Source organism: Indicator indicator, chromosome 2, assembly GCF_027791375.1.
Source record: "Indicator indicator isolate 239-I01 chromosome 2, UM_Iind_1.1, whole genome shotgun sequence".
NCBI lineage: Eukaryota > Metazoa > Chordata > Aves > Piciformes > Indicatoridae > Indicator > Indicator indicator.
The window spans coordinates 64,851,156-64,868,487 of NC_072011.1; the positions used below are offsets into that span (position 1 = coordinate 64,851,156).

At 46.7% G+C, this 17,332-nt stretch overlaps 2 protein-coding genes across 2 annotated transcripts in view; one reads left to right on the plus strand and one right to left on the minus strand.

Annotated features, from left to right (window-relative positions):
* Positions 1 to 6,991, plus strand: part of COL9A1 (collagen type IX alpha 1 chain) — a 67,809-nt gene extending 60,818 nt beyond the window's left edge. The window contains exons 36-38 of the mRNA XM_054397587.1: positions 1,408 to 1,596; positions 4,303 to 4,380; positions 6,807 to 6,991. Coding sequence (XP_054253562.1) covers positions 1,408 to 1,596; positions 4,303 to 4,380; positions 6,807 to 6,991 — 452 coding nt within the window. The remainder of the gene's footprint in view (positions 1 to 1,407; positions 1,597 to 4,302; positions 4,381 to 6,806) is intronic.
* An 8,464-nt stretch (positions 6,992 to 15,455) lies between these two features.
* Positions 15,456 to 17,332, minus strand: part of COL19A1 (collagen type XIX alpha 1 chain) — a 204,041-nt gene continuing 202,164 nt past the window's right edge. The window contains exons 48-49 of the mRNA XM_054394527.1: positions 16,023 to 16,100; positions 15,456 to 15,592 (exon numbers count right to left, since the gene is read on the minus strand). Coding sequence (XP_054250502.1) covers positions 15,456 to 15,592; positions 16,023 to 16,100 — 215 coding nt within the window. The remainder of the gene's footprint in view (positions 15,593 to 16,022; positions 16,101 to 17,332) is intronic.

Genomic DNA, 17,332 nt, shown 5'->3' on the forward strand with positions numbered 1-17,332 from the left:
ATAAAAAAAATGAACACTTTATGCTGATCTTTTCCCAAAGTAAATTAGCAGGAGCTTTGCTCTTCATTAGGCACAGGATCAGCTTGGAATGGTCCTCTGTTGTACCAGCCTGAGAAGAGTCCTTTCCTGCCTTAACATTTCTGTTCTAGACTTCAAATCCACCTCCCAGGCTTGCTTTAGAAATAGCTTTCTCTGTATACCCTTTTGGGCAGGATCCAAACTAAACAGGATCTATATAGCCAGCAGGTATTTGAAAAGGTAACACTGTGCAGGCAAAGCCTTCTGTGAAGCTGAACTTCAGTTACAGTTGTCTGTAAGCTGACAAGGTTCCAGGGACCCACTTGGATTGATTTCTACTGTTTTTAGTTGTATTTAAACCTGAGAGCCCTGTTACAGGAGTTCCCAAGAGGGGTGCAATGAAGACAGGCTCCATTTTCCCCATACCCTTCTCTTCCCTGCTAATTCTGGTTGAGAAGAAATCCAAGCACCCTATTTGATGTGCTCATAATCCTCCTCAATGTGTCTGTCTCTTGCAAGAAACCACTTCAAAAGCCAAGGCAGAACATCCCAGAGGGCATCTTCAACAGCAAGTACTGAAAAGTCTCTTTGGTGCTTAAGGCAGTGTAATTTTTATTTATTTATTTTTTTAACTCACTAAATCCCAGCTCCTGCTAATTTACCTCAGGAAAAGTTCAACATAAAGGGTTTAATTTTTTTTAAAATCAAATTTGAGCTCACAAGCACCAATTTGAGGGTTTCTTTGCTCTTAGCAGACCAACACAGATGACTATCCTCATGCTTTTCAGCTTGTTCCTCCTTGCAAAGATGGATATTGCCAGGCTTAACAAACAGTAATGAAGAGAGCTCTTTCCTCTTTTAAGAGGCAGCAATAGCCTGAGTCAGTTTTGTTTTTTATTTTTCTTACTAAGTGGTTTAAACTTAAATGATATAGAAAAGGATAAAGGCATTGCTAAATAAAACAAAGACATTTGAGTCATCCCAGCCTGCAAAATTATTCAAGCTTTAACGTGTAGTGATCAAGTTCACAGTGTGCCTGTGCAGTTTGCCCCTGGGAGTACTTGGGTAGTATCTTCACAGAATCAATAAGGTTGGAAAAGACCTCAAGGATCATCCTAGTCCAACCTGTCACCCAAGACCTCATGACCACTAAATCATGTCACCAAGTGCCACATCCAATCCCCTCTTGAACACCTGCAGGGATGGTGACTCCACCACCTCCCTGGGCATGTAAAACAAGCTTTGCAAAGGGCACTGGCCACGAGGAAGGTGCTCTGCTGTCATCTGTTGGTTTCTGCAGCAGACAGAACAAGGTCTCCCTCAGTGCACATGGGAATCTCTCCATCCAGCTCCCCTTACTGCTTCATCCTGTCCTCCTGTTCGTTACAGAACAGCTAGCACAGCTGGCAGCCAGCCTTAGGAGGCCAGAATTCGGTGCTCCAGGTCTTCCTGGCCGACCAGGGCCACCAGGTGCTCCAGGGCCTGCTGGTGAAAACGGCTTCCCAGGACAGCTGGGACCCCGGGGCTTGCCTGGCCTGAAAGGTCCTCCTGGTGACATTGGGCGTAAAGGTCCTAAAGGTAAGAAGTTCTCTAACTGGATTCCAGTTGTTGGCTGCTCCTGTTTCACCTGTTGGTGTTTGTTTTACTTTTTTTGTTGTGCTGTTGTGGGGGTTTGTTGGGTTGTTTTTGTTCTGCTTGGGGCTTTTTTTTTTTTTGTCTGTTTGGGGCTTCTTGTTTTATTTCGGTGCGTTGTGAGTTTTTTGTTGTTGTTTCATTTTGTTTATTGGGATTTTTTTTTGTTTGTTTTGGTTTGCTTTTGACTTTTTTCTTTTGCCTCTGGATTCCAGGCTGTGCATGCACATTGTACACACGCAGAGTCCAAAAAGATCCTGAATTAGGAACCTGAACAGTTTCCTGTACCTGTTGCCACAAGTACCCCAGTGTTCAAAGAGCACATTGGCCTGGCAAGATTTGTTTCTAAATCCAGGGTTTTTTTCAGTCATCAAATCACTTACACAATATGAGAGAGGGCAGGCATCTGCCTTACACTGGAAGTTAGCAGCTGAGTCATGCTCCTAACATCAATTCTCCCTTTCATGGATTTCTGAGGTTTGTGGTTTTTATAAGCTGCAGAGTCCCAGCAGTGAGTTTTCCCTTCCCTCCACTCAGCTCAGTTGTGGACCTCACTGCTGCAAGCCTTGTGGTCCCAAAAGCTAACAGAAACAGTCAGATCCATTCACTAACATCCAGCCTACTTCTCTAAAGCTATCCAGCTTCTCACATTGCAAGGGACTGAGAACAAGCAGCCTCTTGTTTGGGTGCAGTGCTTGAGCCATTTACCATCCTCCCACCACATGCCACCATCTATTGATCCTTTGCAAAGGACAAAAATGACTTACTTTATACACCTCACAAAATATTTTTGATCCCAATTGATCTCTCTTGCTCCTGTCTGAGAGGTTTTCTACCCCTCCAAAGAGTTTTATGCAAAGGCCTCTGACCACTCTGCATGCCTTAGTTTCCCTTCAGCAGTGATTTCCATTTGTTTTCTTGAAGGCTTTATTGAAAAGTCATCTTTCTGGTTTGTCACTCCCCCAAAGTGCTTTCTTTTGTCTCAAGCTTTATTTGAAAGTTAAATTAGGAGAGGAGGGGAGAGGAGAGGAGAGGAGAGGAGAGGGGAGGGGAGGGGAGGGGAGGGGAGGGGAGAGGAGAGGAGAGGAGAGGAGAGGAGAGGAGAGGAGAGGAGAGGAGAGGAGAGGAGAGGAGAGGAGAGGAGAGGAGAGGAGAGGAGAGGAGAGGAGAGGGGAGGGGAGGGGAGGGGAGGGGAGGGGAGAGGGGAGGAGAGGGGAGGGGAGGGGAGAGGAGAGGAGAGGAGAGGAGAGGAGAGGAGAGGAGAGGAGAGGAGAGGAGAGGAGAGGAGAGGAGAGGAGAGGAGAGGAGAGGAGAGGAGAGGAGAGGAGAGGAGAGGAGAGGAGAGGAGAGGAGAGGAGAGGAGAGGAGAGGAGAGGAGAGGAGAGGAGAGGAGAGGAGAGGAGAGGAGAGGAGCAAGCTTTAACAACCCTGTGGCTGGAGCTGTGTTGCTCTTCTCATTTAATGTAATGTCATCTGAACTCACAGAGGAAAGATGTGGAGACACCAAGGGGAGTGGATATGCTGAATGTGATCCAGCACACAGCAGGCTGCACTCTGTTAATGTTAACAAAAGCAGTCTGCAGAGCATTAAGAAAAATACAACCAACCAAGGAAGATGTTTTGTTTGCTATCAGAATTGTAATCAAATTCCCAGTTACCTCACAGTAAACCTTGAAATCCAATTGCAGATACCAGAGAAGTGGTGAATGCTCTCCTGTGCTATGATGGGAAGGGGGGCATGGCAGGCAACCTGATAAAACCTCAGTACTTCACTCTGAATTCTGGGACTTATCAGAGTTCCACAGAGATGGACTGACTTTCTCCATCCATCTGGGGAGTTGTCTGAGATCAGTGAGAGGAAAAAAACCTCCTAGGGCTTGTGACAAAAGGGAATCACAGAATCCCAGAATGGTAGGGGTTGAAACAGACCTCTAGAGATCAAGCCCAACCTCCCTGCTGGAGCAGGATCACCCAGAGTAAATCACACAGGAGCATGCCCAGGTGGGTTTGGAATGCCTCCAGAGAAGCAGACTCCACAGCCTCTCTGGGCAGCCTGCTCCAGGGCTCCAGCACTGTCTAAGTGAAGAAGCTTTTGCTTTATGTTTATGTGCTCCAGTTTGTGTCCTGTCCCTGGACACCAGTGAGAAGAGTCTGGCTTCACCCTCCTGACACTTGTCCTGTAGATATTGATCAGCATGAAGAAGCTCTCCCCTCAGTCTCTTCTTCTCCAGGCTAAACAGTCCCAGGTCTCTCAGCCTCTTGCTGTCTCAGGGATCAGCACTTGAGAATTGGTTAGTTCTTAGCTGAGTTACCTGGTCTTGCAAAAGCCCTTGGCCAGGAACCTCAGCCTGTATTCCAAGAGAGCCTGGGTAGCTCTATGAGTGAGGCTGGGGCACATTTCATGTGGTACTTACTGATTAGCTCCAGGTCTTGGTCTCTTCAACTTGTCTTTCTCTGAGTACATCCTAAATAGGGGGAAAACCCCCAAACAAATTCCAACATCTGACAAGGACATGTGCAAGGACATCATTCAAAGATACTGAGAACATACAAAGCCACCTGAATGCTCTGCCTCTTGACCCTCTGAGAGGGAGCTGACTGAAAGTAACACTCCAGGCAGGCTGGAATTCATGTGTCTTGATTTTGCCTTAGGTGAACCAGGAGAAAGAGGAGAAAGAGGATTTCCAGGCAGAGGAATGAAAGGTCACCCTGGACCAAGAGGTCTTCCAGGTAAATATGAGAGGGTGAGGATAAAGATGAAGAGATGCAGGAAAAATGTATTTAAAACTGATCCCTCAAGCTGTCTTGAAAAGCTAAAAGGTGTCCATTAAGAAATGCACTTCCAAATACTTCATGATTTTTACTTCAAAGGTAGTGATACAACCACAAATCAGAACTGAAGGCTCTTTTACTAAAGAGATACTGCCTCAGTGTAGGGAGATGAGGAAAAATGTCTGCAAAGCATAAAAAACAACAACAACAAAACAACCAAACAAACCCAAAACAACCAAAAGGGTAATCACACAGATATAAAATTCATAGGATGGTTTGGGTTGGAAGGAACCTTAAAGATCATCTAGTTTCAACCCCCTGCAGGCAGGGACACCTCCCACCAGCCCAGGCTGCTCAAGGCCTCATCCAACCTGGCCTTGAACACCTCCAGGGAGGGGACATCCACAGCCTCCCTGGACAACCTGTTCCAGTGTCTCACCACCCTCACTGGAAAGAATTTCTTCCTAATCTCCAGTCTCAATTTGCCCTCCTCAAGCCTCAATCCATTCCCACTTTATTGTTTTTCTCTCTGTCTCTCTATATCTGTATATCTCTCCATCTCTATTTCTCTCTCTCTATCGCTCTATATTTGTATCTCTCTCTCTCTCTCTTTGTATCTATCTCTCCATCTTCATCTCTCTGTCTCTATCTCATCTATCTCTCTATCTCTCTGTCTCTATATCTATCTCTCTCTATCTCTAGCTCTCTCTAGCTCTATCTATTGTTTTCTTCTTTCTCTTTCCCTCTCTCCCCCTTTCCCTTTCCCTTTCCTTTTCCCTTTTCTTTACCCCTTTCCCTTTCTCTTACCCTTTCCCTTTCCCTTTCCCCTTTCCCTTTCCTTTTCCCTTCTCTCTATATAAACAAAAAAAGGCCACAACCCCCAGATTATCTCAGTGGCAGGCACAGGAGTCTTCAAAATGTCCATTCACAGTTTAGGACATTCAAAGTACAATTCTCCTTTTTTTATTTTGGTTGTGCTCACTAATTGCAGTGTCACTGAGAGGTGTCGAGGCCAGATTCCTGCTGAGCTCAATGCAGCACAGCTGGCATCTAGTGGCCAGGGAATGAAAAGAAACTTGGGTTTTGTGTTTGTGTTTTTTTTTTTTTCTTTTCCCCTCATTATTTTTGGTCTTCATCAAGTTTCTGTGTCTTTATATAGACAGAAACCACCAAAATTTGTTCTCTTTGTAAAAGAGGAATAGAAATTCAGTTTAAGGTATACCAATGCCTCAGAGCTGTCTTCTTTAGCCACTGATTATGGGAAGAGGCTTACTAAAATCCCTGCATTTCATCTCTTTGGTGAAGATTTAGAAGTAAGAAGATATCTGAGGGCACAGCAGTTCCACTTGTCTCTATTTCCCCAACACCTCTGAGTGGAGAACAAAAAGAAGTTGTTAAGATGTCTCTTCCCAAAGTGCTGATGTAACTCTGAAGCAGAGGAGCATCTACACCTTCATACAGATCCCCAGCAAGGCTTGTCTGCAGTGCTGCCATCTGCATAGCTTTTTATAGCAGCAGACCTGCTCCTCTGTCTGTACCTGGATACTGGGACGGAGATTTCAGTGCTGCAGAGCTGTCAACACAGCCTGGTTGTCTGCCAGTGGAAAAGTGTCCCTTGAAGTAGGCACCTCTCTGGAGAATCCACTGAGAGCAGTGAGAAGCCATCTTCAGACAGCTTCTCTGTCATAGATTCATAGATTCACAGAATGGTTTGGGTTGCAAGGGACCTTAAAGGTCATCCAGTTCCAACTCCCTGCCATGGGCAGGGTCACCTCCCACCAGCCCAGGGTGCTCAAGGTCTTATCCAACCTGGCCTTGAACACCTCCAGGGAGGGGACATCCACAACCTCCCTGGGCAACCTGTTCCAGTGTCTCACCACCTTCACTCTAAAGAATTTCTTTTTAATCTCCAGTCTAAATCAGCCCTCCTCAAGCTTCAATCCATTCCCTCTTGTCCTATTACTCCAAGCCTTGTAAATAGTCCCTCTGCAGCCTTCTTGTAGCCCCCTTCAGGTACAGGTAGGCTGCTCCAAGGTCTCCCTGGAGCCTTTTTTCTTCGCCAGGCTGAACAGCCCCAGCTCTCTCAGCCTGTCCTATAGGGGAGGTTCTCCAGCCCTCTGATCATCTTCCTGGTCTCCTCTGGACCTGCTTCAGCAGATCCATCCCCTTCTTGTGCTGGGGGCACCAGAACTGGAGGCAGTGCTGCAGGCGGGGTCTCAGCAGAGCAGAGAAGAGGGGCAGAATCCTCTCTGTGTCCTGCTGCTCTCCCTGCTTTGGATGCAGCCCAGCACGCTGCCAGCAACCACTGCCAGCTCAGGATGTTCACCAAGCTACCTGTGGCACATGGTGCCAATTTTCAGCCCTCCTTTCATGCACTTTTGCAGGTGACCCAGGCAAGGCCAGCTATGGCAGTGACGGCCGTGACGGGGCCCGAGGGCTGCCTGGGGTGGCCGGCCAGCCTGGAGTTCCTGGCCCTCCTGGCCCTCCCGGCCCTCCTGGCTACTGTGAGCCCTCATCTTGCAGAGTGCAGGCTGGACAGAGAGCTGGTAAGAACATGAAAGGGCCATGAGCAGGCAAAGGGAGTGCCAGGAATTTATCTCCTGCACAGACAGTCAAGAAACAATGAGGAACGAAGGAGAAATACAGGCAAGGAGACAGCTTTCACCCAAGGGTGCAGTGAGGCATCTTGAACGCAATCTCTCTGGAGCTGTGCTTAGCAGCTCAGGCTGGGACACTGGTGCTGACAGAAATACACAGGTGGTGCCTCTGGCTGCCTTTAGGGGGGGAAAAAGAAGGCACTTCTCTCTTTGGGTTTGCTTTCTTTTGCTTTGTTTTTTGTTGTTATTGTTTTGTTTGTTTTGTTTTTTAATAGTTTCTGTGATTTCTCCTCCCCCCTCTCCCACTTCCTTCCTCTGTGTGATGTACAGTGAAATAAGGTGTCTTCAGCTAGCCAATTAAATAAAGGAATTGTTTATTTACTTATCTATCTACAAGGTTCACCCCTAAACCATATCCCCAAGCACCACATCCAAATGGCCTTTAAACACCTTCAGGGTTGGTGACTTAACCACCTCCCTGAGCAGCCTGTGCCAGTGGCTGAATGTTTTATGCTGCGAGTCTCTAAGAAGATGTGATCAGGGGCTTCTCCTTGAACTGGTACAGTTGGAAAAGACTTTTCAGACCATCCAGTCCAACCATTCTCTAACTCTACCCAAGGCTGGTGCTAAACCATGGCCCTCAGCACCACACCTCTGCCTCTTGGAAACACCTCCAGGCATGGGGATTCAGCCACCTCCCTGGGCAACCTTAAAGAATAGATGAGTGTGAAGGATTTCATTCTTAAGGAACAGCTCCAGCCATCTGCACACAAAGTGATGAACCTCTTCAAACATAAAGCTGTAGAAGTTTGTACTGATTTAGGGGATAGTCACAGACTCATAAATTTGGGTTGGAAGGGACCTTCAAGGTCATCTAATTCCAACCACTCTGCCACAGGCAGGGACACCTTCCACCAGCCCAGGGTGCTGAAGACCTCATCCAGCCTGGCCTTGAACATCTCCAGGGAAGAGGCATCCCCAGCCTCCCTGGGCAACCTGTTCCAATGTCTCACCACCCTCACTGGAAAGAATTTCTTCTTAATCTCCAGTCTAAATCTGCCCTCTTCAAGTGTAAAGCCTTTGCCCCTCATCCTACCACTACAAGGGTGGTGAGACACTGGTCTTCAAAAGTCCTCACTCAGCACAACAAACCACACAGAAGTGATACTGCCAAAGTCTAGTTTCATCAGCAACCTTTTATTTTGACTATAAAGCGTGTAAAATTGTTTTAAAAAGGGGAAAAAAAAAACAACAAACCCCAAACAACCAGTCTGATAACAGAATGAAAAGATCATTTAAGACCATAAACATAATGAATCCAAAGAAGCAACAACAACAACAAAAAAAAAAGAAAAAAAAAAAACCAAACCAAACCAACCCCAACAATTACATTTACATACAAATGTGAAGTGCTTTCAAAAACAGACCAACCACAACTAAAAAGGCATAAAATCTCCACAGTGGAAAGAATCTCAGGGAGGAGATAAAAAACATTCAGCTGGAAAAACTAAATCAGAGTTCTTACAATCAAAGAAATTCATCACTGAGGAGCAGTTCAATGCAGCAGCTACAGAAGTGGAGAGCTTCAGCCTGTGGCAGATTTTCTGCCTTCAAGCTGACCTGTGAGTTTTAACTTAAAAACACAGAACTGAAGAATCAATCCCCCAGGCCCATCTGAAGTCATTATGGGACATGTTGTTAGCCAAAGTGTTTTATCCATCCCAAATCTTGTGTGAGAGTGGAAGAAATTGATCTGAAAAGTCGTAAATCCTATAGCAGAAATAAAAGTAATAAAGAGCAGGAACCAAATTCTTAGTAAATAATTAAGATTTGGAACAGAAAGGAAATAAAGATTTGGAACAGAAAAGCAAATAAAGATTTGGAAATTCAAGGAAATAAAGTAAATAAAGATGTAGAACACAAAGTAAATAAAGATTTGGAACATAAAGGAAAGAAAGATTTGGAACTTAAGGGAAATAAAGTAAATAAAGATTTGGAACATAAAGGAAAGAAAGATTTGGAACTTCAAGGAAAGAAAGATTTGGAACTTCAAGGAAATAAAGTAAATAAAGAAAATGAAGATTGAGAACACAAAGTAAATAAGATGATTTAGAGCACAAAATACATAAAGATTTGGAACATAAAGGGAAAAAAAGATTTGGATCTTAAAGTAAATAAAGTAAATAAAGAAAATAAAGATTTGGGACATAAAGCAAATAAAGTAAATAAAGATGATTTAGAGGATAAAGTAGATAAAGATTTGGAACATAAAGGAAATAAAGATTTGGAACTTAAGTAAATAAAATAAGTAGAGATGATTTGGAACATAAAGAAAATAAGGATTTGCAACTTAAAGTAAATAAAGTAAATGAAGATGATTTAGAACATAAAGTAAATAAAGATTTGGAACATAAAGGAAACAAAGATTTGGAACCTAAAGGAAATAAAGATTTGGAACCTAAGGGCAGGCTTCTGACTTTCAAAGGTGGATCAGCTTTTCTCTACCAACTTTGGTGACACAGAAAAAAAAAGTAGTGGTAGTTTAAATAAATTTATTTAGAAGGCACAGAGCAAAGAGACTGAGAGGTTTCACAAGCCACTGCCTGTGCCACCCATCCTAACCAGGTGCTCCTCTGAAGTCCCCAGGAAATCTTGTTCTCATCTCCTTCTGGTTCAGCATCACAAAACGCTCTGAGATAGGTTAGGAACAAAAAGAATAGTGGGAAAAAAATATATATCACTTTTACCCACCAGGATCTTCTGTCACCACTGCCAGGTCTGGAGATTTAATTGCATAGGCAGGGACTGAAAGAAACATTTTGAACAGAACTGTCCTGAGAATGCTGAGCAGGTCATAGACTCATTGAATGGCTTGGGTTGGAAGGGACCCTAAACATCATCCAGTTCCAAACCCCTGCCATGGGCAGGGACACCTCCCACCAGCTCAGGTTGCTCAAGGCCTCATTCAGCCTGGCCTTGAACACCTCCAGGGAGGGGGCATCCACCTCTAGCAACCTGTTCCAGTGTCTCAAAAAGGTCTGTCACCACTTTTTTTGTCCTCCAGACTCTGGAACCCTAAGTTTCAGTAGCCTGTAGGAAGTGTGAGCCTCATGCTGGTATGAATTCAGCCAGCCCAGGCTGGCAGCCCCAGGACCAAATCCACCCTGGTGCCTTTGTGCCTCTCCTTTCTCTCTCTCCCAGTGGCATCCTCTCTCTTCTTATTTGACACAGAAGGGAAGGCTGTCACTTCTGACAGAGCCCATACAGAAAGGGTGTGAAATATTTTCCATTTCCATCTGGAATCCTGTTTCACATGGAAATGGCCACATAATAATGAAAGTAAAAGCCATTTCCATCCACTTAATACACTGCCATTGAACTGAACCTTAAACACTGCAAATCAAAAATACAGCGAAGGAAATCAGCAAGCATCCAGCATGCCCTGTGATTGACTCAGTGACAGCTTCACATCACTCAGAGAGGAAAGAAAATAAGAAGGGATGTGCCTGAAAATCCTTCAGGGACGTTGAAGGGAGTCAGAATGTGCTGCCATCGAACCTTCAGTGACTCATGAAATGCTTTTGTGTTTGTAGAACAGCAGGCTTGGAGATAAAGTTGCTAAAGGACTTGCAGACCTCATTCTTCTGAGCTACAAACTTCTTCTGGGCTAGGATCTGCAACATTTGTCAGCAAAGAATGTTGGGACCCCACATTTCCTTAAGGTTGGATGAGGCTTGGGTTTTCCATCAAAACACTAACCAAGGCAAGATCACCATTTAGACTTCTTCTCCAGGGTCTACACCCACCTCTGAGCATGGAGATGGGGTTGGACATCCAGCCAATACAAGCTAGCTGTAGTGGACACCACAGGTGGCAAGGAATCACAGAATGCCAGGTTGGAAGGGACCCCAAAGATCATCTTTCTAGGTGACAGTGGAGTTGCAATGAGGTGGCCCAGCACCCTGCAAGCTGAGTATTCAACTGCCCAGTGTAGGGGACTGCACTGCTTACCCTGGGAGATGATTCCAGTCTCTGACTGTTCTCATGGGGAAGCATTTTCTGCTGGAGTCCAATGGGAATCTCCCCAGCAGTAACTTGTCCCCATCACCCCTTGTCTTTTCCTTGTAAAAAGGGAGTCTCCATCCTGCTGGTAGCTACCCTTTATGTACTGGTCCATGGCAACAAGGTCACCCCTAAACCTTCTCTCTTCAAGGCCTGAGAGAAGAAAGGAAATGATGCCTTACAGCAGGACCTGCTCCACTGTCTGCTCTGACTCTGTGTGGGTTTGTACATCCAGAATCTAACAAAAACCAGACAAACAAACCTCCAAACCAACACTGTTGTGACTCCTGAGATACTTTCTCCTGTTCTAACAAGCCCCATGAGAGCAGTGCTTCTCCTGGATTGGGAATATGAGCTTAGGGGCTCCCTTTCCACAGGGAACTCAGAGAAACTGGGCTTTAGCCAATGGGTTTTGGAACCATGGAGTCATTAAGGTCAGAAAAGCCCTCTAAGATCATTGAGCCCAACCTTCTACCCAAACCCACCATGGCCACTAAACTGTGTCCCAAAGTGCCACAGGTTTGTTGATCACCTGCAGGGATGGTGACTCCACCACCTCCCTGGGCAGCCTGTTCCAATCCCTGACCACTCCTGCAGCAAAGAAATTTTCCTAATATCCAAACTTCTACATAAATATCACAAATAAAGAAGGGAAATAAACCCCCCCCCAAAGCCATGAAACCCAGGGTTTCACTCCTGTGAAAAAGAAGTGGTGCCAAAATATTTTTGTGTGATTAGCCATTAATTGAAAAAAAGGAAAAAAATCCACTTCTTGAGCAACATTTTGTGCACTACCTAACATCTATCATCATCCACAACCATAAACCACAAGGGACGGGTGGAGGACACAAGCAGTCCTCTTTCCCTGTCACAGTGCTCTTTTAGCATTGGAACCAAACCCAGTTTAAGACAAAATTCCTGGGTTTTGAACCCTCGGCTGCACTGCTGCTGGAGTGCAGGATGGATGCTCCCCTGGAGCAGGCTTCCTGCTGCCCTAGAGACAAACCTCACAGCATCACAGAATGCCAGCTTGGAAGGCACCCCCCTTGGGCAGGGACACCTCACACTAGATCAGGTTGCTCAGAGCCACATCCAGTCTGGCCTTAAAAACATCCAGGGATGAGGCTCCCATTCCCTCAAGCCTGTCCTGACAGAAGAGGTGCTCCAACCCTCCAGCTAATAGGAAAACTAAAAAAAAAGCAATGCAAAATGATAATCACCCAAGTTCCCTGCACAGCAACTGAAAGCATTCCAATACAGGTTTAAAAAAAAGACCTTTAGTTTGGAGCCTATGAAAAGGAAAACACAATAAAACCCAAACAACCCAACAACAACAACAACAAAGGCATCGGTAGGAAACAACAGATGAAAAAATAAAACTTCTTCAAATATAAAAAGAGTTCTGCTTTCTGCTAAGTTCAAGTAAATTAAACACACAGCCAACTGCAGCTGGCAAAAGGACAGATGCTTGGCTGCAGCTGGCTGAGAGCCCCAACATATACACATGCCCCAAAGGCGGATCAAGAGCCTATGTACAGCCTCCCAGGGCAGGGGGAGCTGCTTGGAAACCTCTCAGTCACAGGGACACCCTTCCCAAGGCAGCATCCCTCCTCGACAGCATCACAGAAAACGAAGCTTCAAATTAACTTAGGCAGTAAAAAAATAGGTAAGATTTTTGTACAGACCTTGGAATTACTAAAGAAGTACAAAGAAAACAATGAAATAAAAATAAAACACCACCAGCAAAAAACGAACCAACCCAAACCCCAATGACCAACAATGGTGATGTGAGATGCCTGAGCAGCAGCTCGTTGGACTGAGTGGAAACCAGTGTGCAGGGCTTGTTCCTCTGCTGGTGTCTCTACATTGATGTGGACATTGGTGCAAGGCTTTACCTGCTGGGCTGGCAGCCCTGTGGACAGCAGCAGGTCCTCAGGACAGACAATGGCTCTGTTTCAAGCTGTCTCACCACCCCCTGGTGCTGGCACAGCTATGGTGCTCTGAGGAGCAGACCTGGAAGGTGGTCAGAGCCACTCAGCAAACCAAGACTTGCTCCACAGGCACTAGAGGTGTGGAATGGGAGCAGCCCATTTTGAGCCAAGCACAGGCAGGACCCACGAGTTCCAAATGCACCTTCAGCACCACCCCAGTGGGATGGGTGCCCACTGGCCACAGAGGGGAGGATGTGCTGGCTCACAGAAGGGGCAGGTCTTGCCTCCTGAGGAACAGTGAAGGGTGAGCAGAAGAGGAGGTGTGAGGGCTTGTCTTTCCCCTGTGGGCTTTGGTCTGTCCATCCCTATGCACACCAGGAACAGACAAAGAACCCTGACCCTCTCCCCAACCATGAGGTCCTCAGCTGCTGGGTGTATTACAGCTGAAGATTGCTCTCAGGAGATGATTTCATGGTGTGCCACAGGTTTTCTGCTGCCCTCTCCTGTCCCAGGTGGTTACTCTGCATTTCCTTACACATCTTTGTCATGCCAAGCACCTTCTCCACCCATCTGCTGACCAAGGGCTCAAGTGGGTATGACTGCCCTCTCAGAGCACATCTGAAGACTTGCCTCTGCCTCTCCCTGGCTTGACTCTATGGCTTTTTTGCACTCATTTTGTGCCAGTGGTAGGAGCTCCATGCAAAACAAATGCCCACGTGTTGGCACCAGTGTCCCACCAGTCATTCCTTGCTGTTTGCAAGCAAAACTCAGAAGCTGGCCAGATTTGTCTCTCACAACAGCTTCTCCGGGACTCACCACTTCCAACGTGGGAATGCTTCTCTGGTGGCTCAAGCGAGAAGCCACCAAAGCCACTTCCCTGGTGGGAGGCAGTGGTTGGCTTCCTAAGGATGGGGCAAGAGCCCTCACTGCTGCTTTTGTGCTATGCCTTCATTCTGAGGGTGTGGGTTGTAGCTGCCCAATCTTCTCTCAGTAGCACCTTCACTTTCTATTGCACTGCAGCAAATTCTGCTGGGCTGATCTAGGAACATGGGTCCTAATAACCAGGAGTGAAGCTTTGGCCAAGCCTCCTCCCTCTTTTTCAGAAGCAGCCTCTGTATGGTTGATTTTCTCCATCTTTTCTTTTGCCCAACCCTTTGAACTCTGTAGGCCTTACACTTTGTCCTGTTTTGTTCTCCATTGAGGGTGTCTGGTCCTGTAGGATTCCCTGAATGCCTGCAGTTGTCCTCTCTGGTCCACCTTCCCAAAGAGGGGTTTGCTTTTTTCTCCCCGCAAATTTCTCTTGAACTCAAGTAAATATTTTTTTTGCAACCAGTCATTAGGACCTGTGAGGTTTGCATTCAGCTGCTCCTACCTTCTTCTCAAGCTTATTTTGGCACATGGTTATTGCAGGAGGAAGAGGAAAACCATGGCAACAGCAAGGTTAGAGGCTTGAGATGTTTCTTCTTTGACTCGCTGCGTGCCCTCTGCTCTACAGCAGGGTATCATCTTTGCTGTGAGCAGGCATCAGGACAGAGCAGCTTGATTACAGCCAATGATACTACACTTACCAAGTCCGTGTATGGTTAGAAGATGTGCCAGTCTCAGGTGGGAATATCAACCCCAGAGAAGCTGTGGCAGTGTCAGCTGGGAACACCAACGCCAGCCCCTAGCAGTTCAGTGTCTGGAGTAGACGTAACCATGGCTAAACAAATGTACAAGCCCTTGGCTGGGACAACAGCCAGTCAGGGGAGATGCTTCTTGGGGCTACACCTGGCAAGTTTCCAGTCAGTCTGAAGGTAAATGTTAGACAGGATGAGAGACATCATAAACTCTTCATCTCCCTCTTCAACACCTATAGGGTGACTGAAGCACTGTGTGGCTTGTGGTGCATGACACAGACCCAGTTCAGAAGGTGTGCTGGAGCCTCCTTGAGGGATGTGAACATCTCAGTGATCCAACTCAGGTCCTGCATTCTCCATCAACAGGTTAGGTTTCAAAACTTCAGAAAGGCATTTTCTCCACTTAAACATCACCACCAGGCAGGAAAAACCAAAGCCAGCTGACAGAGGGAGGCATACACACTGTCTGCAGTTCCAACCAGTTTGTTTGAAGAAAGAAGCTTTCTGAAACCCCTTTGGGCCTATTTTCTCCTCTAAGCAAAATAAATATGAGGAACATAACACATGGAATGCACTCTGGAAAACAATGTGGCATCCTCTCATCATTCCCACACTGCAAGGAACAGAGAAAGAAAAAAAAAAAAGGCTCCATTTGGTGCCTTAGAAATTAAATATTTACCATGCAGTGTTGAGGGAAAAAACAAACAAACAAACAACAAAACCCCAAACCAACCCAAAATGCACCACGTATTTCAAAGGTAAAATGAACTGACTGAGAGAAGTGAGAGGTGACTGTGAACCCAAGTGTCCAAGGGAGAGGGTTTTTATTTCCCACTGCTGTGTGCCCGAGTCTGTGATGTGTGGTAGTAACAATCAGCTGGGTTGCACCTCCCGCTGGCTCCTGGTGGCCCCTGTGCTCCGGGTGAGCCTGGTGTTCCTGGTGGGCCTGGCAGGCCAGCAGCTGGCAAGACAAAGTTAGGATTAGCAGAGCCCTTACCCCATGTTTCATACGATCATAGAATGGTCTGGGATGGAAGGGACCTTCAAAGCACATCCAGTCTGACCTCCCTGCAGTCAGCAGGGACATCCCCAACTAGATCAGGTTGCCCAGGGCCTCGTGGAGCCTCACCTTGAATATCTCCAGGGAAAGTGCCTCAACCACCTCCCTGGGCAACCTATGGCAGTGTTCCACCACCCTCATGGTAAAGAACCTGTTCCTAACACCCAGTCATGGCTGGTAGCTCACTTGCGAGAAGGCAGCTGGGGCTGAGCTGGCTCCCCAGCCAAGCTCAGGAGGAGAAGCCCAGGAGTGAAAGCAAGGTGAAAAAGGAGGGACCAAGGCCTGCTTAAGCTGATCAATAATGAGCAGAAATCAAGCTGGGCACTTGTACCTGCAGGGCCAGGCGGTCCGGGGTTACCAGGCAGTCCAATTCCAGGTTCGCCTCTTTCCCCTTTCTGTCCTCTATAACCTACACAGAATAAAGACATCAGCATAAGAGTGTCCTCCCAACTGTATCCAGGGACCTTCCCCACTGCTCCCTGACAGCAAGTTCTCAAGACACATGCTCACTTCTTCTTCTTTTCTTGTCCTGTCACTGGGCACCACCACAGAGGGACTGGCCCCATCCTCCTGACACTCCACCTGATGTCTCCTGAAGATTAGTGGGGCACTGGCAGGGGGATGGCAAAGGTTATCTGGTCTGTGGTCTAAGGCAACATTGGGACTCTGTGAGACAATCTAGAAGGATGCTACTGGGAGTGCTGTGGGTACCAGTTCAGGGTTGTTAGGAGAGACACGAGGCAGTAGGAAGGATCTGCGGAGTGGTCATGCTTCCCAGTAAACACAAGGTCATGGTGGAAAGTCTATGAGCATAGAAGCATAGAAAGGGAGGGGTTGGAAGGACCTCTGAAGATTGAGTCCAACCCCCCTGCCAAAGCAGGATCACCTAGAGCAGGTCACACAGGAATGCATCCAGATGGGTCTTGAAAGTCTCCTAGAAGGAGACTCCACAACCTCTCTGGGCAGCCTGCTCCAGGCCTCCAGCACCCCCACAGCAAAGAAGTTTTTCCTCATGTTGAGGTGGAACTTCCTGTGTGCCAGTTTGTACCCACTGCCCCTTGTCCTATCACAGAGCCTGGCCCCTTCTTCTTGACACCCACCCTTCAGATATTTATAGACTTTAATAAGGTCCCCTCTCAGCCTTCTCTCAGCCTTTCCTCATATGATCTGTTGCAACCATTCTGGGCTTCGAAACAGAGCATCATTTCACTTCGCCCTCCAGCACCCCAACAAGGAAACTACAGCAAGGCAGAAACATGCAGAGTGACATGCAGGGCATGACAAAGAGGACACCAAGAGGTTAGAAGCTCACAGAGAAACAAACTTAATCTTAAGCATGCATCCTGGTCCCTGAGTTAAGCAGAGCTGTCGAAGGCACACGCAGAGACAAGCTGCAAAGGCTCAGCAAAGGGAACGTAAATGTGTTTGGCTTCAGCTGTGAACCTTGAGCTGGCTCCTTAGTGACCACAGCAGTGTTTAGAATCACATCAAGCTGGTCTGCTCTGCAAGTCCTGTGCAATGCAGAGGCAGCTGCTGCTGCTGGAGAAGCTCAAGTCGTGCAAACCACAGCATCTGCTACATTTCCTATTTGTTGTAGGCATCTCTCTGTGTTTCTTCCATGTACACCAGATAGTTACAGTC